This window comes from Gastrolobium bilobum, unplaced genomic scaffold (genome assembly GCF_033153095.1).
Source record: "Gastrolobium bilobum isolate Gb01-03AN ecotype WA unplaced genomic scaffold, APGP_CSIRO_Gbil_v1 utg12132, whole genome shotgun sequence".
NCBI lineage: Eukaryota > Viridiplantae > Streptophyta > Magnoliopsida > Fabales > Fabaceae > Gastrolobium > Gastrolobium bilobum.
Genome location: NW_026899550.1, coordinates 596,390 through 619,540, shown reverse-complemented (window position 1 = coordinate 619,540; position 23,151 = coordinate 596,390). Strand labels below are relative to the sequence as shown.

The 23,151-nt window shown below is 34.2% G+C and overlaps 2 protein-coding genes across 2 annotated transcripts; one reads left to right on the top strand and one right to left on the bottom strand.

Annotated features, from left to right (window-relative positions):
- The first annotated feature begins 974 nt into the window (after positions 1-974).
- On the top strand, positions 975-2,536 carry LOC133291414 (ribosomal RNA small subunit methyltransferase, mitochondrial). Its single transcript, XM_061489678.1, has 3 exons — positions 975-1,310; positions 1,421-1,892; positions 1,953-2,536. The coding sequence occupies exons 1-3, from the start codon at positions 975-977 to the stop codon at positions 2,138-2,140; spliced, it is 996 nt and encodes a 331-aa protein (XP_061345662.1). The 3' UTR covers positions 2,141-2,536.
- A 9,551-nt stretch (positions 2,537-12,087) lies between these two features.
- On the bottom strand, positions 12,088-18,076 carry LOC133291416 (3-epi-6-deoxocathasterone 23-monooxygenase CYP90C1). The gene is made up of 9 exons (XM_061489679.1): positions 17,862-18,076; positions 16,342-16,663; positions 16,056-16,205; positions 15,455-15,730; positions 13,048-13,137; positions 12,850-12,928; positions 12,647-12,753; positions 12,435-12,562; positions 12,088-12,213 (listed from the first exon to the last, which is right to left on the bottom strand). Exons 1-9 carry the CDS (start codon positions 18,074-18,076, stop codon positions 12,123-12,125), a joined length of 1,458 nt encoding a protein of 485 aa, XP_061345663.1. The 3' UTR covers positions 12,088-12,122.
- Positions 18,077-23,151: the final 5,075 nt, after the last annotated feature.

The following is a 23,151-nucleotide window of genomic DNA, read 5'->3' as shown; positions in this document are numbered from 1 at the left end:
TTCCGATAAAAAAAAGTTGTATCTATTAATTACGTGCTGTATCAGACCGTGGTAGCTCAGTCATAGCAAAAGAGTTTAGTAAGTGAAAATGGAAAAGACTCGGTTCAATTTTCATATGTTATCTGACGCACTCTTGATTAGTCTCATAACCGGCTTAAAGAATTAAAACTTACACGAATACCGGGAGAGTCAACTCGCCTCAAAAAATTAATTAGAGTTGAATTAACTAAAAAAAATTATGTGTTGTAATCAAAAAATTCTTGATTAAAAAAGAAATACAGAAAATTTAAATTTAATTATTTTCGCACTACAATAGCGACCACCTTATGTACCAAAGAAAATAAATAAAAAAATAGCTACAACCAAAATCATCTTGTCACACCCTGTCATGGAAAAGGATAACACTAACTGAGAACAAAAGTGAGACAATTAATTGTTTTTCTCCCCTATAGTGTAATTGTAGTCCACTCCGAACCAAAGCAAGGAGCAATCATTTTCTATTCCAAATGCAGGGCATAATTGTAATAAATTATAAATTTCCCGTAAGCTTGAGACTGTCATTGTTTCACTTCATGCTTTGCTTAAATTTCTTCGTTTTGGTAGCATAGCAGCACTGCTCCAATTATTCGTATAAAAAGACAAAGTATAAAGCTTGCAATGATACAAAGACGACAGGATGATTCCAATCTATTTGCATAATCAGCTCAAACTCAAGGTTGTTTGTGTCCCACAATATGCATATATAATGATGTGTTTAGACACGTTTCTTTAACTAACAAATCATATTTGGAAGCCTTTTATGCAATTTGCTTTGACCATAGATTGAACTAGAAGAAGTGATATACAGTTTAGACTTTAGACAAAAGAAAAACCAGTTGGGCTTGAGATCAGGTTATTTGGGCTTTACAAGGCCCATGTGAGAGAGGATTGATCATCATTCTCCATGTCGTGTCTCGCAAGCATAACTTAGAACCATGCTTGGCGCTCCAAGACGTGTTGTTGGATTCATTCCTCGGAGGCTACGATCACTGCGGCAACTTCATGGGAATGGGGACGACGAAGAGCGTTTACATTTTTACAAGAGCAGAGGCCAACACATTCTCATCAACCCTCGAATTCTCGACACCATTGTTCGGGAATCCGCAATAAACCCCACCGACACTGTCCTCGAGATTGGACCCGGCACTGGCAACCTCACCCTCAAGCTTCTAGAGACAGCCAACAAGGTTGTAGCCATCGAGATCGACGACCGCATGGTTAATGTTCTCGAGATGCGCGCCCTACGGAGTGGCCTACGTGGTAAGCTCAGTGTAAGTGTTACGTGACTATTACGTGTTTGATGAAATGCCTACCAAAGCCAAAGCCGAAAGACGCATTACATTACATTACATTATATATGCTTTTTATTTTGGCTTTGCAGGTCATAAAAAAAGATGCATTGAGAACGAAGTTCCCGCAGTTTGATCTGGTGGTTGCCAACATTCCTTATGGGATATCTTCCCCTCTGGTGATTAAATTGTTGTATGGGTCAACCCCATTTCGGAGTGCCACTCTTCTGCTGCAGAAAGAGTTCGCTCGAAGGTTATTGGCTAAACCCGGTGATTCAGAGTTTAACCGCTTGGCCGTGAATGTTAAGCTTTTGGCTAACGTGGAGTTAGTCATGGATGTCAGCAAGAGGGACTTTCTCCCGAGCCCAAAAGTTGACTCTTCTGTCGTCATAATCCGCCCCAAGTTTCAGGTTCCCAATGTGGATCTCCATCAGTGGAGGGCTTTCACAAGAACTTGTTTTAGTAACAAGAACAAGACACTTGGGGCCTCGTTTAAGCAAAAGAGGAGAGTTTTCGAGTTATTCAAAATCTCCAATTTCTCTGGTTCCGTCCAAGAAGATGATGGCAGCACCGATGCTCAAGATAAAGAAGGAGAGTATCAGTTTTCTGCTTCTTTTGAAGCAGGGATGACCTCGTTCAAGGAGAAGATAATTGGAGTACTTAGAACTGGAGGGTTTGAAGACAAAAGGCCTTCAAAACTTTCTCTCGAGGAATTACTGCATTTGCTCTCTTTGTTCAATCAAGCTGGCATATATTTCGGTCACCGTGGAAAGCTCAGGAATGAAGATAATTTTGAGGTTGATGATGACTAGTGCACCCATTTGCCTACCAAACTCAAGATACTATCAACCACTTTGTGTACATCGTCATCATTGGTATGTTTTTTCACTTCCTTGCTTTTGCAGCTGACGCAATATCAAGAATGAAATCCTTTCATAAAAAGTTTCGTGTAATATTGAATGAAAGCAAATTTAATTTGATAATATATAGAAAAGATCCACCCTGTTGCTTGCATTGACTAAAGCCGGAAACTGCACATCAAACTCATGGTACTAAGTTGATAGTTAAAATGGCAGTGGTTGTTTCCAAATTGCAATATGCTAGAAGCAAATAAAAGACTCATTAGGTTTTGCATCGGATACAATTGAAGTTTTTATAGCACCAGATGTTATTAACTTATGGCTTCCTATTACTAAAAAGTACGGTTGTACCTATACAATTTATAGTGATAGAAGATCAAAATATGCATGATACTTTTCTAGTTTAAATATTTTTATAGTTATTTGTATGTTGCATACTGTTGATAATTTAAATGATTCCTATTCTCGAACTTGATTACCCTATATGCATGCATGGCTGAGTTTACCTTTCATACCAACTATTGTTATGCCCTCTTTGTTTTATTATCACAGCATATTTTGCATATTTAGTTAATAAATAGACTTGTATGTAAGATGGTTAAGATCACTCTTCTTTATTAATCTATTGCTACTGAAGAAAATGTTAGGATTAGCATGCAATGTTGAGGTTCCACCACTCGAAATCCTAGTTTGTATTATTGATGGTTGAAAAAGCTATTGTCAATCCATTATGCTTTTTTTATTTGATCCAGTAATTACAATACATTGGTATGGATTGGCCAACTTAGTTTTTTTCTGAGTTAACAAGCATATATACATTATTGTATTAGAAAGAAAGCAAATGTTAAAAAAATCAACTTTCTAGTAGTTGTTACCAATGAATTTGCTCTAGCATATGTTTTCAATACCTAAATTGACTTAAATTGAAGAGTAGTAGAATAAAAACTATTCACGAAAATAACATCATGAGATATTTCACAGTTTGAGAGCTTTCTTTTTTAAAACGTTCAACACAATTTGAAAATTGTAAAGAAAGATAAACTACTAACTCCTATTCCCTTTGTGTGTACCTAGAATTCTACTCAATTTTCAAATTAGTTGTTCTGATTTTAAACTTTACTAGATTCATAAATTAAGTAGCATTTATATATTTTGGGCTGAACCCATCGGGCTAAGGTTGAGGCCCACAAATCTCAGCATTTCTCAGTTCCCTGTACCCGGTCACCTGCTCCATCCCAGAGGTTTGAAGTTACACACATTACTTCGTCATCCTCTGTTGCTGAAGTTACACATACTATTCATGTACATTTGTAACTTGTGATAATGTTATGTTGGGTTGAACATGAAATGCTGTGCTAGTGGAAGCTGATGTTTCTATTGGTGAAGAGTCAGTTATTTGCTATTGAATTTCAAAAGTACTCCATTTTATTCAAGTTTGAAGCCATAACCACAGCATATAAATTCAAACTTGATTACAGAGGGATCGCACCTATGTACACGTTTAAAGGTGTTTATTTCAATATTTAGGAATTGCTTTCAACATAATTATGGATTACGGTATTACACAGCCCTGTCAATCTCCTTGGGATATTTTTTGTTTACAACTACACGATTTACTGTGGCTCTATGGGGTTAATTGTGGCCATTTTTATGTCAGGGATTATGCGTTAGTATAGCTTATATATTCAAAAAAAGTTTAGTGCTATGTATTCAAATTGATTTTTTGTTCTTTAAATTAGAAACTTTTCTGTAGCATTAGTCCAAATAGTACTAGTAAACCTTCTGGCAATCGGTTTTAGATCAAGCAAACCGGGTTATGTCTGATATTACTTTGAGAATAGTTTTCCACCTGAGATAAATTCATGTTCAGCGTATGTTTGGTATCGGGTATCCATGAATTTTTCACCTTCTCTTTTAATCCCGTATCAAACTCATGCCCCAATGTGCCCCGGTTTCTGCACTTACAGTCAGAAAAAAAGGGAGAGCTCAGCTGCTAGAGGCTAAACAGAAGAGAAATATTGAGGGAACTAGCATGGGCAGAAAGACTGGCAGAGTTGCAGCAACTGGAGAAATAGAAGAAAATGTCTTGAATTTGGTTTTGGGGACTCATCTACAATTGGTAACAATAGTTTATTTTTTTATTTTTTCAATTCCTGTTATTTTAACTCAACTTCTATACCGTATGTTCTATGCTATCGGTTACTGGTGACCTTGTGGCCCATTTTTCCCCCAATAAACGTAAGTATGAGACTCCACCTTGCTCTCTGTCAATACCCCCTTATAAAAAGAAAAAGTTAAGAATATCTGTCTGTGTCAGCAGATCGCTCTGCTTAGTAATAATACTAACAAATCTAACATTTCATGGGAGTGACTTTTCTTGGTCAAACCAAATTGTGGTTTTTTTTTTTTTGAAAACCACCAATTATGGCTTTAGATATATTCAAATGCAGGTTACAAGTAGTTAAGGACCGAGCCCCTAACTGTCTCCCCATCAGCCTGGGTTCAAAACTCCTTGAAGTCCGTTAGAACTTAGAAGTCCTTGTTGATGGACAATTCTCCCTAGGGAGATCCTCTCAGGCAAGGTTCTTAAAAGTAAGATTTTATGGGATAAAAGATCGTAAAATGTAAAATCGTAATATAAAAAAAAAATATAAAAGTGCTAGAAATATTGGTAAAAATGTTTTGATGGAAAAAAATTGTAAAAATATAAAAATGTAATGATAAATCAAAATTTTGGCCTTAGGTCTAGCTGAGTAGTCTCATTGGAGAAAACAAAGTTGCAAGCATCATTTGGGTGGGCCTGGGCCTCTATCAATCCTTCGAGATCATAGCATGCCACTGACACCATGCCCGATAATATTGGGGATACGGGATACCTCCCTTACTACCACTTTTATTCATAAAAAATAAAACTATCTACGTGAATAAATAGTCTTTCTTTCCATGTTTCTAATCATCTTTCCCAAGCTCTAGGCTCTGTGGCCTGTTGGACCTATACTAATACCATATTTGACTTTGGTCTCCCCTTCGATGACTTAGAAGTAGGAATAGGTTAACTCTTTTAGTAAATAGGCTAGGTCGAGGCTTTAAATCTTTGAAAAAGCTTTTAGGGGGCGTTTGGTTGAATTTTTTTTTTTTGAAATAGTAGGGAAATGTAATAGATAGAGAAATGATTGGAAAGTGAGATACGTAGAAAAATGTAAGTTGTTTGGTGGGGAAAAACTTTACTGAGAAAATTAGGTAACTTTTATGAAATCAACAGTGCATTAAAAGTGAGATAACCGGTTTTCCAAAAAATTTCACCTTCAAACTGGGTTTCTAAACAGTGCGGATATCTAAGTTTATCATAAATTCATAAATTGGATAGATGAGTTTTTGGTGAAAATATGTTGAAACAAACATGGTGTTTCTAAAAGTCATATTTGAGAAACATAGATATCTCTTGAAAAGCTCCAAACCAAACACTACCTTAATGGTTTAATTGGGAATGGATTAGGATTTCTGTCATTCATATGCAAATCAATAGTAATAGAAATTGCATAAAAATTAAGGGAAAAAAAAACCATTAATTTGTGTTTGAAAGGTTAAAATCCTGTACATGACTTTATGTCACATGAGTGTTATATATATATATATATATAAATATATATATGGTAAAATTATTTCTGCAACCGTTTTACGTACAATAACGACAGGTATATGGTTATGATTCTTCACATTTAATGCTTTCATCCTTTGTATGGTTATGATTCCCCGCATTTAATGCTTTCAAGTATATATATGACAAGTATTTGATTGCTGCACGTACAGCAGCTGCAGAAATGTAAATATATATATATATATAGACACACACACACAAAGGTCTAACCTATTAGTCCGCTAGTTTACTTATTTAGAAGAAGGGTTGTAATTTATGAATTTATTGCACTGAGTCGCGCCCCACATAGGCGCAACCTGTGCAAAGTCGCGCCCCACACAGGCGCGACCGGTCGCTCCCCACACAGGCGCGACCGGTCGCTCCCCACACAGGCGCGACCGGTCGCTCCCCATCCAGGTGCGTCTTTGCACCATTCACCCACTGGCACAAAAGTTAATATTTTGACCGTAAAACTTCAGAATCGTAACTTTTGACTCGGGTGTCCGAGTCAGATGATTTTTTTTATTTCACATAATTTTTTGAGATCTCCGCAATGACATCTCATTGTAGGGGATCCGAACAAAAAATTTTCCAATTTTTTTTTTTGAATTTAAGATATTTTACTGTAAAACTTCGGAAGGCCATAACTGTTGACTCGGATGTGCGAATCAGGTATTTTTTTCTGTTCCACATAACTTTTTGAGAGCTACGCGTGGCAAATTCGAAAAAGGGATTAGGTCAAATAAATTTCCCAAAAAATAGGACCACATTATATTATACTATCGTTATTTCAAAATTCTTTTTTAAAAAACTACATATTGCGGACACCCGAGTAATAGTCCACGTAATAGATTACATGAGTTCAATCTTCCCACATAACTTTTTTGATTATATGAAATAAAAAAAAGAGAACTTAATTCGGACATTTGAGTTAAAAGTCATGGCTTTTCGAAGTTTTACAGTAAAATATCTTAAATTCAAAAAAAAAATTGGAATAGTTTTTGTCCGAATCCCCTATAATAAGATGTCATTGCGTAGATCTCGAAAAATTATGTGGAATAAAAAAAGTACGTGATTCGGATACCCGAGTCAAAAGTTACAGTTTTTCTAAGTTTTATGGTCAAAATATTAACTTTTGTGCCACGTGTCAGTGTATGAATGGTGCAAAGGCATGCCTGGATAGAGCGCGACCGGTCGCGCCTGCGTGGGGCGCGACTTTGCATAGATTGCACTTGTGTGGGGCTCGTCCTTGCACATAAGTCATGCCTACCTGGGACGCGACCGATTGCTATAGATTCGTAAATTGGTTTGAAACTACTATGTTCTTGTAGTTTTTTATTTAAATAATAATACATTATTATCATTATTTTGCCTGAAATAGGCATTTAAATGAGTGTTCAGGTCATATTTGGCTTTTTCAAAACGTCAGATCAAACTTAAAAAACCCTTATATTAGCTTACATGTTAAGTTCAAGTCTTATATTTATAAAACAGGTGAAATTTATTTAAGACAGTGACTGAAATAACCCAATTTAATCTGTTTTCGCCCTCATCAACGACCCTACAAAAATGTGATGAATACTCAACATTACAATGCTATATAACACGTGTAAAAAGAAGAACAAATTACAAATTTATAATGATTATATTGGGCAAGTATTGATAATTTCTATGATAAGTATTGCTGACCATACAAAACCTTCCCTTTCTTAGTGAATTCGTAGCCTGTTGCCTGTAAACATGAAGCTTGAAATTTTCCATGTTCTTTACTTGTATGTTTGGATAGAGGGGCCTGATTAAAAGGAGGAAGAATTTAAGATTTATTTTTTCGTTTAAATTAACAGAGTTATGAAATATTTATAAAAATAAATAAAGAATTACTGAAAGCTTACATGATAATATTTAAAAAAAGAAATCAAATTAAAATTTATAAAGATTGAACTTCTCTTTTCTTTTTCCCAAATTTCTCCATTAAAAAATAGAGGGTTCGGGGCATCTTTAGTTTAAAGAAATTTTTTTTTTTGTATTTTCTATTTTTAATAATAATTACAACAATATCATCTTGTTTTTACTTTGTTTTTTATTTTGAAATATTTGGATATTGTTTTCGATAATCCTATAAAATTATTTGAAAAAATAAAATAAAATGAAAATAAGAAGAATTTTTTAATTATTAATAAAAAAAATTATTTTCTTAATCTAAAGAGAGTCCTTGTTGCATGGAAAAAGTATATCTTAAAAAGTAATTGAAAGTGATGATGATTGAACAATTGAACTGACCTGAGACGGTTGTAGTTCTAATGGCCGGAATCTAATATGGTGGTGGTCTTTTCATGCAATGTTAATTGTTAAAAAGGTCACCAACCTCACTGTCACGACTGTGAACCTAAACCTAAGGTTTGATCCAATGTTTGGTTACGTTCATTCTAGTTGACATAAAAAATATAAAAAGATGATTTTTACCAAAATAAGCGGTATAATATTTTGTCATAACACATTGTGCGGTTTTCCCTTTCACTGCCTTAAGTTTGTTTACATAATACATAGGATTTTGAACGTTGAAATTCCACGGGAAAAAAAAAGAAAAAAACAAGAAACGCTGGCAATTAGCAAACACAACTATTCTCGTGGCTAAATTACATTTGGTTCATATAGACTAATTTTAATGCATTAATTTAAAAAAACTAAAATTTACATTTTAATCAAATTTTAGAATTATTTAACCACTTGAATATTAAAACATATTACAATTGATTTTATCTTTTCCCAAAATGGCAAAAAAAATTCAAGAAGTATTGAAACTTTTGTTCTAAAGCTTACTAATAAATGAAAGTGTTTTATGGATAAACAAATAAAAAATAAAAATTTCACTGAGAAGTGCTACAAAATTTTGTCCTAAACAATAGAACCAGGCTAAAACAAATTTTATCCTTTAAGAAAAATAAATAAATAATGTGCCCTATTGATACGTGAAATCTTGGGTTGAAAAACATTGCAGGCTTGTTATATTTTTAACGTCGAGTGTGTCGAGGAAACAGCAAGTGTATACGTGTATGTTTCGATAGTATAATTCATAAATAAAGTCCATTTTGGGTGCCTAACAAAAAACAAGCTCCGTAATTTAGTCCTTCAAGAAAAAAAATTAGTTGTCTGGTCTCTATAAAATTCAAAGTGTACTCATTTTAATCTTTTTGAGGGGCTAATGTGAGTCTTTTTTTAATTTATGAGGAATCACGATTTCAACTAAATGGGTTCACTCTGAGGATGTGCATGACAATCATTCTGTTCCCTGACACTGTTTCTGAAAAGAAACAATTCTTTTCTATTTCTGTGCCTTGAAACAATTTCTGAGAAAAAAAATGTGTTTGATAACAAATTTTATTTTTATTCTAAGAATGAGAATTGAGTTTGATAACACAACAAATAATATAATAAAAAAATCTTATTAAGCATAATTTTTTTTTTGCTCATCACTTTCCTTTCCATATGGCAGCGGTGGTGGCGGCGACGACGGTGGTGATGGTGGTGGCCGCAGTGGTGGTACTGACGACACTGGCTGCGACGATGGTGATGGTAATGGTGGTGGCAGTGGCGGACCTAGAAATTTTGTTTAATGTCTAGACACTTAGGACGGGTGTTTGCCCCCGAAGATTTTTTTTAAAGAAAATTTTAAATGTATTAAAAAAATATAAACAAGAAAAGAAAACTTTAACTTAACATAAAAAAAATAATCAAGAGTCAACTAAGCTGTTACAATAGAACGATCACAAAAGCATTCTTCGATTCTTCGTTCCTTGAAAAGTAAAGCTTTGTAGAAATAATCGATAATGATAATTAAAAACAAATAAACACCACAAAAAGACATTTATAAAATATAGTATAATTGTAGGGGTTAATTGATCAAAAACCCACCTCTGTGGATGTCTATTTGATCCAAAGTCGGTCACTTTTGCTTTACAAAAAAAACGTGAAAAATCTCGTGCAATTCTTCTCCACTTGATAAAGATTAAATTTCAGGAATCATTGATATCTATTAAGATTTGGAGCTAAGAAGGTTTACGTTTCAAAAAAAGAATAAGAGACAAAACAATGGGGTATAGTTTAAGCTTTAAGTTTTTAATTATGGGGGTTGTTGGGTTGAGCCCATGTTAGTTAAAATCCCGATTTAAATTTGTGATTTTACGACTTTTTTTAATCAAAACGATTTCATCAAAATTCCAAACACTTTTACGATTTTATGATTTTTTACGATTTTTTTATGTTAAGATTTTATGTTTTACGATTTTTTATCCTACTTCCGATTTTAGGTAAGATCCCAATTTTAACTACCAAGGTTAGGTCTATGTTTACTTTTTTCTTTTCAATCTTCATAATTTTTTTTTTACTTGACCTAAATTACCTGCTCCTTTGAAAAAAAAATCTCAAATTTTTGTGTCTGCAAGTGCAGACACATGCAGAAACGTACGTCCGCCACTGAGTGGTGGTAATGGCGGCGGCGGTGGTAGTGGTTGTGGTGGCGGTGATGTGGTAGTGGTGGTGACGACAGTGGCTGCGGAGATGATGGTGGTGGTTGGTGACGGTGGCGTGGTGGCGATGACGTGGTGATGGCATGGTGGGGCGTGATGGTGATAATGGTGGCGATGGTGGCGGCGACAGTGGTGGTGGTGGTGGTAGTGACGACAATGACTGCAGTGATGATGAGGGTGGTGGTAGTGGCGGTGGTGGTGGTGGTGATGGAAGTAACTGTGACAATGGTGGTGTTGGTGGTGACGTGGTAGTGGTGGCATGGTGGTGTTGGTGATGGCATGGTGGTGGTGGTGACAGCATGATGCAGTAACTACAAGGACACAGGAAGCAATGGCTGTAGCAGATAATAGACCACAAAGGTAGTGGTGGCATGGTAGTGTTGGTGATGGCGTGATGGTGGTGGAGGTGGTGACAATAGTGGCTGCAACGATGGTGGTGGTGGTTGGTGACGGTGGCGTGGTGGCAGTGGCATGTGGTGATGTCATGGTGGTGGTGGTGGTGATGGTGATGATGACAGTGACTGCAGCTATGATAGTGGTGGTTGGTGACGGTGGTGGAAGTGGTGGCGTCGTGGTGGTGGTAGTGGTGGCGGTGACAACAGTGGCTGCAATGGTGGTGGTGGTTGGTGATGGTGACGGTGATGGTAGTGGTGGTGGCAGCAGCGATGGTAATGGTGGTGATGACGGTGGCATGGTGGTGGAGATGGTGGCGATGACATCGTCGTCGTCGTGGTGGTGATGGTGGCGGTGGCATTGTGGTGGTGGTGGTGGTGACGAAGATATTGGTGGTACAACGGAGGCGTCGATGGTGGCAGTGGTCATGTTGGGATGATGGTGGTGTTGATGATGATAGTGGTGGAGAGTAATTGAGAGAAATAAGTGTTTCTCATTTTGTTCCCGGAAAAAAAAAAAAACAGAAATTTTGTGATTCTTTTTTCTATTCCCCAGCACAAAAATTAAACCGGTTCATAAATCGATTTTACCAAACGAGTTTTTATCCATTTTTGTTCTCGGGAATAGAAATTAAAAAAAAAATAATTCCGAAAACGTTAGTCATGCACATCCTGAATTTCTTAAGAATATTAGGACTAATTTTTTTCTTCTAAAAGATTAAATTAGAAATCGTATTTTTTATTAGAGAGCCAAAGGAAATTTACTCTATAATTTACTAAAATATAGGCAATAACAGTTCCCCGTGGTTAATGACAAAATACTGTCGGTTACCCCCACAAAGTTTTTCACTTGTGGTTACACTTTGCAATTTAGTCCTTTACGAATTTTACTTGTATATATGATTTTGAAACCGATGGATGTTGATTGCGGGATAGTGCTGCTGGTACAAGAGTTGTACCACGACTCCATTAATTGAGATAATAACAGAGGGTAGTGGAGCACGAGCTCATGTCATGGCATGGGACCAAAAATAACGTAAAACCCACATGGAGAACAAACCCACCACAAACTTAGCATTGGAATCAAACAGAAATAAATTAATGGATAGACACTGGATGTGAGAGCTAGCTTCAATCATCCCCACTTGCATTCAGTTTTTGAAAGATTGAAAGAGGGCCCAAAGGCACCTTTCTCCTCTGAAAATCGATGTGACACAATAACTAACAGCTGATAGATAGAGCTAACACAATAATAAAAGGCCACCTTATTGTCCTGTCTACTCAAAATTTACCCTCTAGGTTGACATGTAGATATATGTCTCTCTATTATACATCAGCACTAGAGTCGAATTTCTTGATGGTCTAATCCAATATTCCAATCAAGTGATAATGGGTTGCACAATAATTGGGAGCTTCCTCTTCATCTTTACTGTTGGAAAGTAGATTATTTCATCCCTCTCAGCGACCCATCTGCATGGTAGAAACCAATCACATACTAAAATCATAAAGCATCTTATAACAAAAATTCTTGTCAAGGCAGGATATTCTTACACCAAATTTTAATCATTGATTTACTTGCATCTAACTGCTTAAATATTTAATAAATCAGAACCGTTAGATATAAATAAGATCAACGATCAAGATTGAGAATGTAAATTAAAATGATCCTTACCCTTATTTATTTATATTACCTGTGAGTAGTAACAAGATGGTGAAGGAAGATAGAGAGCTCTAGCCTGGATAGTTCTAACCCAGGGCATAGTCTATGTCCACCACCAAATGGGGTAAAGCAGTTGTTACTAGCCACAGCTCCAATTTTCTACAAGCATAGAACATTAGAATGGTTGCTGTGATTATGAATTTCTTATATAAAACATGATTAGATACAGCTATAGAAGCTTACCTCCCATCTCCATGGATCAAAATCAAAAGGGTTTTCATAGTTTTTGCTGTCCAAGTGAACAGAGGTAAGAGATGCCATAACACACCAGTCCTTCGGAATTAGGTACCCTGCATATGCAGAATAGTAAAAGTGCATTAGTGTTTTATTTTTATGCATTGTTGAAGGCCAATACCGCTTCCTCTTCCTTGTGAAGAAATAATTACCTTTAATTTCTACGTCTTTGACAGCTTTCCTCCAAATGCCATTGACAATATTGGCCATTCTAAGAGTTTCATTGATGACCTTGTAGAAAGGAAATGAAAACAAAGTAATTAACGAAAGTGACATATTTTTTTTTATAAAGGAAAATTATAATTATTGGCAGCTGATTTAAAATTCGATGGCTAACGTTAGATACTCACACTTTGAGTAAATGGCAATGACATGTAATCAGTCCATGCATAACCATCTGAGCAATTAATGTTCTGCCTTTTCAATTCCATGTTCTCCTCCTGATAAGAAATAAAATGAATCAGATAAACAAAATATAAAACTATTGCTTGAACGTGGATTTAATTGACAAAATATTTGGGCCAATTTACTAACTTCAAATTTTCATTGCTTAGCTAAAGTGTCATATATACTTGTCAGTGTTGTGTGTGTGTGAGTGATTTTATCTTACAATGCTTTGATGGTGCCACTAAATAATACGTCGGCACGAAAGAAAATGAAAGAATTATTTTTTAATATTAAAATATCAATAATTTTATTTAAGTTTGTTGTCTCATCTTTCAAAGAAGTTATATATTTTTGGAGATATTCCAATCGATTTATCGCTTCGTGACTAATCCAATTCGAACTGGGTCCGGGATTATGATTTTAAACCCCCTCCCAAAGATGCTATTTGAGGAGGATCGAACAAATGCTCTCATCCAATAGCGGATCCAGGAAATTAATGAAGGGTGGGCACTTAATGTATAAGTTCAAGTACATATAGATCTGGGTCTAGTCTGGAACTTGACTTGCGAATAGCTGCCGGCTGATTGGGTCTGGTTTAGATCTAGATTTAGACGGATTGCGAATCAACTGGACCGACGATGGAGGAAGAAGTAAATGTTCCAACTTCCAATAACAGAAATTGAAGAGGTTTGAGAGGAGATAAATAGTATGTAGATGCAAACGACGAGTATGGGATAGAGTTCTCTGCTGTTACGTTTGGATAATGAAGGTGGATGAGGGAAAAAAAAAACTCAAAGAAAAATAAAATAGAAGGAGGAAAATTAAAGGGGTAGGATATCGTAACAACCAACTAGAGTTACTACCAATGTTACTACCAATCAATTTCATCGTTAGATCGATTATAACGGTTATATTTATTTCTATCTTTATATGGTTATGATCTCCATATTTAATGTAAAAGCATTAAATATGGGAAATCATAATCATACAAAGATAAAAATAAATATAATCGTTGAATCAACATAATCGATGTAACGGTGAAATTGATTGGTAGTAATATTGGTAATAATTCTAATTGGTTGTTATAATATCTTACCCCTAAATTAAATTGGGAAAATTTGAATTTTATGAGAAGAATATTTTTATATTTTTACATCATATTTTAAGGGTGGGCACTTGCCTCCCTTCTAATAAGCCTAGATCCGCCTCTGCTCTCATCCCTATTCCATGGCGCCAACTGACCTACTATCATTTGATCAAGAAGTTATTTTCACGACATAGTAATTATACCAAATTGTGAAAATTTTATTTTATTTTAAAATCTAAGTAGCAAAGTTTTAATACATTAATCACTTTGAATTTTTAAAAATATATTTAATTGTAATTAGTTGTTATAATAAAGATATTACGAACTGCAAAGAAACAGGCACAAGCAAGGGGAAAAAAAGAAAAAAAGAAGGAAGCAGCTGTTGTGGTAATGGGACAGGCAATGGTTGGTTCCTTCAGTGGCAGAAATATAATTGGTGAAGATATCTTTAGAGCCGTTCGTTGAGTTCAATCACATCTGTGTAGTAATCGTACGGCCAGGAAGCACTCACACCCCATGTGAGGCCTACACTCACTCGTGTGCGCTTTATATGCTTCTAACGAAAGCGACTCCCCAGAATAAGTCAAACACTTCTACGGCCTATCGAGGGCCCATACCACACACGGCCACGCCTCCTTGGGGCCCAAACCCAATGATCCATCAATCGCAACTACCAACCGTTGCCGTTCCGTTCGGTAAGTAAAATACAACGGCAACTGTTTCATTCATTCTCATTCTATCATGGAATAACTAAAATCAATAACACCACAAATTATTTATCAGAAGCCAAAAATTTCAAGAACTCTATAAAATGAGTACTTTTTCTCAAATTATTTACACAAAAATTACAATAATAAATTTTCTCAAGGGATTGCGTAAGATCTTTTAACATTTTGTTTAATACTCCAATCATGTAGCTAGGGTAATAAGTGCAAAGGTTGGTCTGGTGTTAAAAATGGAGTTTCTACAGTTTAATCTAATAAGTGAAAACGCACATTAGATTATGAGAATAATTTTTTTGCATATCGTAGAAGATAAATTTTATTTTCTATATACATATAAAAATATATGGGGTCTATGCTTTTTATTTTTTCTTTTCTCTTCACATAGTTCCACATGGACATCATACACTTTTATACGTATGTAGAAATAAAATTATCTTGTAATACGAGAAACATTAATCCCTTAAATTATAATCATAATCAAGTTTGCGAGATGATATATAGTCTATATTTATTTATTTACAATAATATCCATCATTATAAAAACATAATTGAACGTACCAAGAGCTTGGATAGAGCAAGAGGGTTGTCACTGAGGAACTTGATGGCCACGGTCATAGCCGTAGGAAGGGTCTCCTCCCCTGGAATCATCATCTCTATGATATTTTGGCTAATCATTTCCAATGTAAGGCTTGAGCTATAGTGTGAGTCACCCTTGTCCCGTAAGAGTACGTCCACTACATCTTTCACTTCATCATCATCTGCATTATTATCTATAAGTAATTTCTTCCTCTCTTCTACTATCCTCCTCACCATCTTCACCATCCTTTCCTTAGCCTACACGTACAATTCACACACAATTACGATCTTTAATTAATTATTAACTAATTAAATAATTTAAAAGCCACAAAATAAAATAGGAAAAGTGTTTATTAGGTGCTGTTATGAGAGATAAAATTATCTATTTTTAACACAAAATGATATCATTTTGAGTTTTGAGAGAAAAAAAAAACACCTAGTGTTTTCAAAATTTTATTTCTATCTTATAACAAGTATATTTCAAAAATGTCTTATCCTAAAATAAAGTCGTATTGGATTATTGGAGATAACTTTGAGAGACCCTAAATTCAATAATAATAATATACTGAGATATTTTGTGGACCTTTAAGGATTTATATAGTCTTGTTCCTGGAAACTTGAAGGGTAAGCAAATCAACCCTTTGACGAATTCTTCAAATTCTCTCTTCAGGAAGTCCAAATCTTCACCAGGGCCAACGCTCATCAGAACTTTAACCAAAATAGTAAATGTAATCTGATACATGAACCCAGTGGAAAAAGTTACATAAAAAAAATAGAGAGGAGAGAGAAAAAAGCTAATTAGGAAAAATGAAACAATTAAGAAAAAAAAAAAAAAAACTGGGAAAGAAATTAATGAAAAAGAGAGTGACCTTTTTGACTTGATCTTGAACGTAGATTGGTTGGTGGGTCCAAGAAGCGAAGCATTGTTTGACAGAGTGTTCAATGTCTCTGGTGATTCGAGCTTTGAGTTGTGGCGATCGCAAGAACCCTCCGATGAGTGCATGAACTTTCTTATGCATGTTGCCGTTCATTTGTAGTATAGAGTGTTCTCCCATTAATTCTCTAATTGATTTTGGATAAGCAGGGACGAAGATGTTCCCCTGATTATGCAGAACCACCTTGTTAACATTCGGGTCTGTCGACACTATCACACTGCTTCCCAAAATGCTCGTCTTAAACACATTCCCGTACCTGCACATACATATACATATATTAACACTAGAAAACAACATAAAATCATGTTTGGGGTTTATTTATTGTGAGCTAAGAAAAAGAATATATAGACACTTTTTTTTTTTTTTGGAGAGTTAGATTCGGGACAGATTCGAGTATTAAGACTTTAAATTTCTCTTAAAGATAATATTAACGAAGATCTAACACATACTATCACCCTACTTACTGATACCAAGTTATCATCATTTCGTTATTGACACTATTCTTAATTCCCTTCCACAAAGTCCAAGGGACAATGTACTCTAGCTAGTTATAGTTACTGCAGAATCAGGCTTTTTCTGCTCTTAATTACTTCTTTAAATATGTGTGCTCTTCTCTCTCTAGAAGGAGGCTGCAAGTTGAAAGCGTACAAAGGGTACGACCACAAGAGGGATATATTTATTATTGGATCACGAGGGTGTTAATGCTCCGGTTAAGGAGCTCCGTGACATTTTTATCTGCGTTGCTTGAGCCACATTCAATTCAATTTTGCAAGTTATAACAATTTTTTAACTCAAGTGGTTCTTAAGGGGAAAAGGGCGTTTTGGTTATTATGTATCCAATATATCTTTCTCAATTTAAACAAACAAAAACATTGCTATCACAGGCCCTTTATTTTCATACTTAAATCTATCATTTGTACTAAAAGTTTCTCTATTTCTCCAGACCGTGCATATATACTCTATACCCATGTATAGATTTTTTTCTTTTTGTGCTTCCAGTTCAGTATAGTGTGTGGACCACGAGGACAAAATTGTCACAAACACATGCGAATATGGCAAAGGGCCATAGACATTTTAAAAATTGGGCCTTCACAAGGAATAGACTGCTAGAAGAACAAGATATGGCAATGGTGGATAACAAAAACTTAACAGTATATACGCGTGAGTATAATATTATTCCAAATAAGGATTCACATCTCACTAATGTAAATTGACAATTGACATTTTTTGTGAGTGAGGAAAATCACTTGATGTAATGCTTCAACCGTCTAAGTGGAGCAGATAACCGAAAAAAAAGGAAAGAAAGAAAATGGTGTTGGAAAAGCATATTGGGTGAGCATGCATGTCATTAGCACTAGTCGTGGAGAATGGAAAAAGAAAGCAATAATAAGAAGCATTATAAATCGAAATGATTCATGTGTGGTGGGGAATAGGGATATTAGAAGAAGGCTTACAGAGACTTGCGCTTTTCCAAGAAGGTGACAGGGCGAGAGGTGTAGCCAGAAGCAATGAAATCAAGGGTCTCTCCAAGTAAAGGCCAACCAGATTTCCCTTTTGGAATTTTACCCTTTGTCACCTTATTCTTCTTCTTTCCACACAGAAACCACCAACTTGTTAAGAGGATGATGATGCACATCACAACCCATAGACACATAACAAAACATTCCATATCTTGAAAAAACTCCACCTCCCTCTGTATGAATATCTGTTGTGAGTTATGGTACTGAGTACCAACTACCAAGAGTTTTCTGATATCAGTGGTGACTTGTCGGTTTTCACTTCATGCAGCTGTTTTATTGTACTTTGATCACTGTTCTGTGTGGCGTTGTTGTTTTGTTGAAAGAGAAAGAGAGGAAGAGAATCAAGAGAGTGAGAGAGAGGTATATTGAATGTTTGATAAGTCAAGGAAGAAAACTTCTTTTTGTCCTTCCGTTTGGAGAGAGATATAAAAGAGAAATTTATTGAGAAGGGAGATTCTGAAAATCTAGGGCTCAAAAGAATCATTTAATGAGAGTGGCCATATTGGGTTCACCTAATGCGTTTATTTTGTCATCACTCAATTTAGACGGATATTACCTTCGCATGTCCAACACCGCCCATGCCAATGCCACCTTACATGTCCCTCCCATCTTTTATTTTTAATTTTTCTTCCTTTCATGAAAATTTCAAGTTATAGAAACACTAAACCCTTAATTAATTATATCCATAACTAATTAAGTAAAATTATTAATTCAGATCTGTTTTGGTTGCATAAAATTTATTGGGTTCCTTTACATAAAATAGATATCTCAGCTAAATCCACCTGTATCAAGTAAGTAGATAAGCTTAAATAAAAACTTCATCCAACATATTATTCTAATCAAATATCAAAAGCAATTTTTTTTTTTAAAGTCGTGATATATAATGATGGAGATGTCCACTACAAAATGAAGAAAAGCTTGTTCGTGAATAATCTTTGTGCTTAAAACGATATGGCATTTAATGAAAAAGATGTTAGTCACGTCCACCTGCAACCCATTTATTAATTGAAACTGGCGCCTGTATTTCTGGCAATTTCATTTAACATCAATCCATAGAAAATAATATACTAATATAAAAATAAGAAGTAATTTTTTTTTTTTTTATCATTTCTCAAGTCAATCGAGATAATCTTATTTTCAACCATCTCGAAATTATGTTATTTTGGATTTTAAGAAGATTAATAAAGGCTTTAATATTTGACAATGAATGTAAATTAAGTTATCTACATTCACTCTTAAAAGAACGTCATTTCGAGTTGAAAGATTAAAAAAAATAAAATAAAAAGACTATTATAATCCTGAAAGAAATTATAATTACGAAAAAAACTTTGATTTCCGTCTCAAAATGACCATATAAATACTTATCAATATTGACCGCAGAAAAAAAAAATGAACTCATTAATAAATAGTGTATTGGTAAAATTCATATAATAAATAAGGATTTATTTTTTCTGCAGTCAATATAGATAAGTCCAAAACGACGTTGTTTTGGGGCAAAAATAAGATATTTTTGTAATTATAATTTATTTCAGGATAATAATAATCTTTATCATATAATTTTTAATTTTTTAACCCAAAACGACGTTATTTTAGGAGTGAATGTAGATAATTTATATACATTCATTGTAGAAACATTAAAGTAAATAAATAAACAAATAAAAATACAAAAGCACCCTTAATTAATTCTCATAACACCCAAAATAACATAATTTTGGGTGGCAGGAAATAAGAATATCTCAAGTGACTTGAGAAATATTTTTCTAAAAAAAAACATTATATATTATTTTTGGGTTATAAGTTTTTCGAGAAACTTATATTTCTCCAACAAACTCATGAAATTGTGGGACCTATTAAATTAAAAAAAGAGAGCTGAAATGATGTTTTTTTTTATGCAAGAAGGGATGAGTTTCTCCTGCATTTCCTTTTTTTAAAAAAAAAACAAAAGGAAATGTTATTTTACCATTGAATCAACATCTAAAAATAACTTTGAGGTAAATGCAACATTCTGACTTTTTTCTTTCTTTCAAAAGATAGGAATTTTGACTTAAAAAATTATCGTTTTAGTTTCTATCTTTAATTTTTTTTTTTCAAAACTTGCATTCAAATATTCACATAAAATGAAAAATATATTTATTTAAAAAAACTTATTGAATAAAAAAAAGTCATCCAAATAAACTTTAAGATGTCTTACATCTAATCTTAGCATTTATTTGGATGGGCTCTTTTTTATTTATAAGTTATTTCTTAAAAAAGTAAAGTGTTTTTTATTTTATATGTATTTGGATGTAACTTTTGAAAAATAATAAAAGTAAAACTAAGATATAAAGCAAATATTTTTTAGGAAAAACTTCAAAAAAAACCCCTTGAAAGTTTAGTCATAATCACTTATCCCCTCCCCACAAATGTTTATTGCTTTCACATTAAATATAAGGAATCATAATCATATATAAATGTAGAAATAAATATAACCGTTGAATTAACATAATCGATCTAACTATGAAATAAAGTGATAGTATAATAACACTAATTGATAATAACAATATATATCTCATACTTAAATAACAATACGAGAGAAACAAATGAAACCATAGAGAAGGACAAAAGTTCTAACATGTTGGGAATTACAAGATGCAAGAGTTATAAGACATTTGAGGGTCCTGAACTGGAATACGGGAATAATTTCGTTGGCTATTTGCATTGGTCTAGAGTCGTGATTAATTAAGTTTGATATTGCCATAGTCGTGGTAGTTTTGATGGTGGCATTCCTGGTTGCTTGTGATGGAGATGGCTCTGTTGAGAACTTTATTGAGAGGGTATTTTCGGTGGAGCATATGTTCTATTTTCTTTCACTAATGAGTGATTTCATGTGTGGTGTGGATATTCTAATCAAGGTCTTGTTTGCATAAAATGAAACGTTTGTTTCACAAGGCTCACTTGAGACCCAAGAAGGAGATTTAGGTGTTTCTGTGTGGGGAGAAATCATATATTCACTGAATGAATGATAGAAAGAGAAATAATCGATAATAATCGACGAATCAAGTCGATAAAACCATGGCATCGATTATCATAGATTTTCGAATTGCGCTAGAGTGTGAGTATCGAGGAGAGGGATGTGCATGATACGGCGCAGTCGAAGAATGAATTTATAAAGAAATAGGGTTAGTAAAAATAAATGTTATAAAATATTATTTTAAAAAAATATTATATTTACAAATTTTTTATTTACAAATCCAATTATATATCCTGAAAAATATACACTTAGATCGAACTAACTATGTAAAATATTTTTAATACTTCCATTGTACCGAGTACTTGATGGCCGGTGCATAATTTATCAAATATGACAAAAAGTAATAGTTTTATACAATCATCACCTCTATGATTATTTTCATCGGAATCCACATTTTTTCTTTTTTGCAAAAAAATATATACTCCTACCGTATCCAAAATAAGCTCCCAACCATAGTACGAGATTTGGGTGCAATAGAGTGAGTTTATAAGTTTTTTTTTGTCGTATTTTTTATTCGATAGGTGAAAGGCTAATTTCTAAGAGGCAATGAAGACCTTTAAACGATAATTTTTCATGTTCATAAATTTAAAAATCAAATTCAGTATCATTTCGAATCTACTTTGAAAAATTCTCACTCTTATGCAAATTATATTTGATTTGCGTAATTGTCTGTTGCAGATGACCATTATTTTCGTTTCTTTTCCGGTAAAAATCATTGTTTATATTATCTTTGTATAAACAAATTCATTATTGAGAAAACTTTTAGTACAACAGCGGTAGGTACATTCATATTAGAAGGATACTTTTTTTTGAATTTAAAAGAAAACATGGATAAAGATAAAAAATAAATTTTATTTTTTAATAAAAAAGAATACGAGTTCGATACTTTCTTAGCACTAAAATTTTTTCCTTCGTTCCTTTGTTTTCACATCTTAATTTTTATTTTATTTTTAATTCATCTTAATATTTAACTAGTCAAAAGAGCTACTATATGTAGACTGTACACAACTAGTTTATTATGGTTTGGATGGAGAGTGTAAACAGGAGTTTAAAGGACGTAAAAAAGGAGTTGCAATGAAACGTCTAATCGCATATCAGTTTGTGCTGGCCTCAGTTTTCTGGCAGATGCACATTATCACAGCGTGAGAAAAGAATAATGCTTTTACTTTGTATCTCATATCTTTCGTATGTCAGAATTAAAGCATAAATATGCGTTTACCGGGAAAAAAAGAAGTATAAATATGAGAAAAAATTACTACATTTAAATTATAAAATTGATTAAATATAAAGTGATATAACATTTTAATTTATGTTAGGAAAATATGGAGAGCCAGAAAGACAACCTCGGGGTTGAGGGTGTCTCTGCCTAGTGCCTATTATGAGGCACGTGCACGTGACAGAAACCTTATGGTCCATAGAAGGAAGGGTACCGAACTGGTTAGAGTCTTTTCCTTCTTCACTTTTTCATTATGGGTTTATTTATGCTTTCGTCTAGTCTGCATCGTTCCTCAGTACTACAGTCTTCACTCCACACACTCTCCTTGTTTCTATCTCTCTCGCTTTCTTTATGCACAATATATATATATATATAATATATAAAACTGTTTTTGTTGCGTTCTTTTTAAGACTACTGACTCAACGACATGAATTTTGAAATGCTTTCTTTTTCCACATCTTCTGAAAGCTGAAGGCTTCGAATCCATGGTTACCATATGCCTTGGTTGCGCCAGAACTAGCGAGCAAAAATAAAAGTGGTCCGTTTTTTGCATGTGAATCAACGGTGGAAGGGTTTGCGCAGTCCACGAGAGGACCAGTGTTGTGTTTGACTGTGCTTTTACCAACGGTTTTCAATGCCACTGCCAGTGCAGCATGGACCATATAGTTCATGTAATTTGATCATGGTCGTGAGTGCAGTCAATGGCATAGACTCAACTTTGACACATTATTATCATTCCCAAATGATATTCCAATTACTACGTGATGTTTGGTCATCATTTCAAGGTCGGGGTACACCCAAAAGGATAAACACATGAAATAGTAAAAATTGTTAAAAGAGAGACTCGTCATGTGTTAATAGGTATAACATATAGGCATACTACATTGTGGTTAAATGCATTTTACGCCTTTCAAAGAGTATGGTGGAATTAAACGAAAACATAAAATATGAAAAATGAAAAAGTGGCTGCCAATGACGTTATTCCTTGTTCTAGCAAT

Excerpts from the sequence above, each read along its gene's own strand:
- LOC133291416 (XM_061489679.1), bottom strand. The coding sequence starts at position 18,076 with ATGGAATGTTTTGTTATGTGTCTATGGGTTGTGATGTGCATCATCATC. Across the intron at positions 16,206-16,341 it reads TTCAAGATCAAGTCAAAAAG|ATTACATTTACTATTTTGGT; the intron begins GTCACTCTCTTT and ends TTCATGTATCAG. Across the intron at positions 12,754-12,849 it reads CAAAGACGTAGAAATTAAAG|GGTACCTAATTCCGAAGGAC; the intron begins GTAATTATTTCT and ends CTGCATATGCAG.
- LOC133291414 (XM_061489678.1), top strand. The coding sequence starts at position 975 with ATGCTTGGCGCTCCAAGACGTGTTGTTGGATTCATTCCTCGGAGGCTA. Across the intron at positions 1,311-1,420 it reads GCCTACGTGGTAAGCTCAGT|GTCATAAAAAAAGATGCATT; the intron begins GTAAGTGTTACG and ends TTGGCTTTGCAG. Across the intron at positions 1,893-1,952 it reads TTCCGTCCAAGAAGATGATG|GGATGACCTCGTTCAAGGAG; the intron begins GCAGCACCGATG and ends CTTTTGAAGCAG.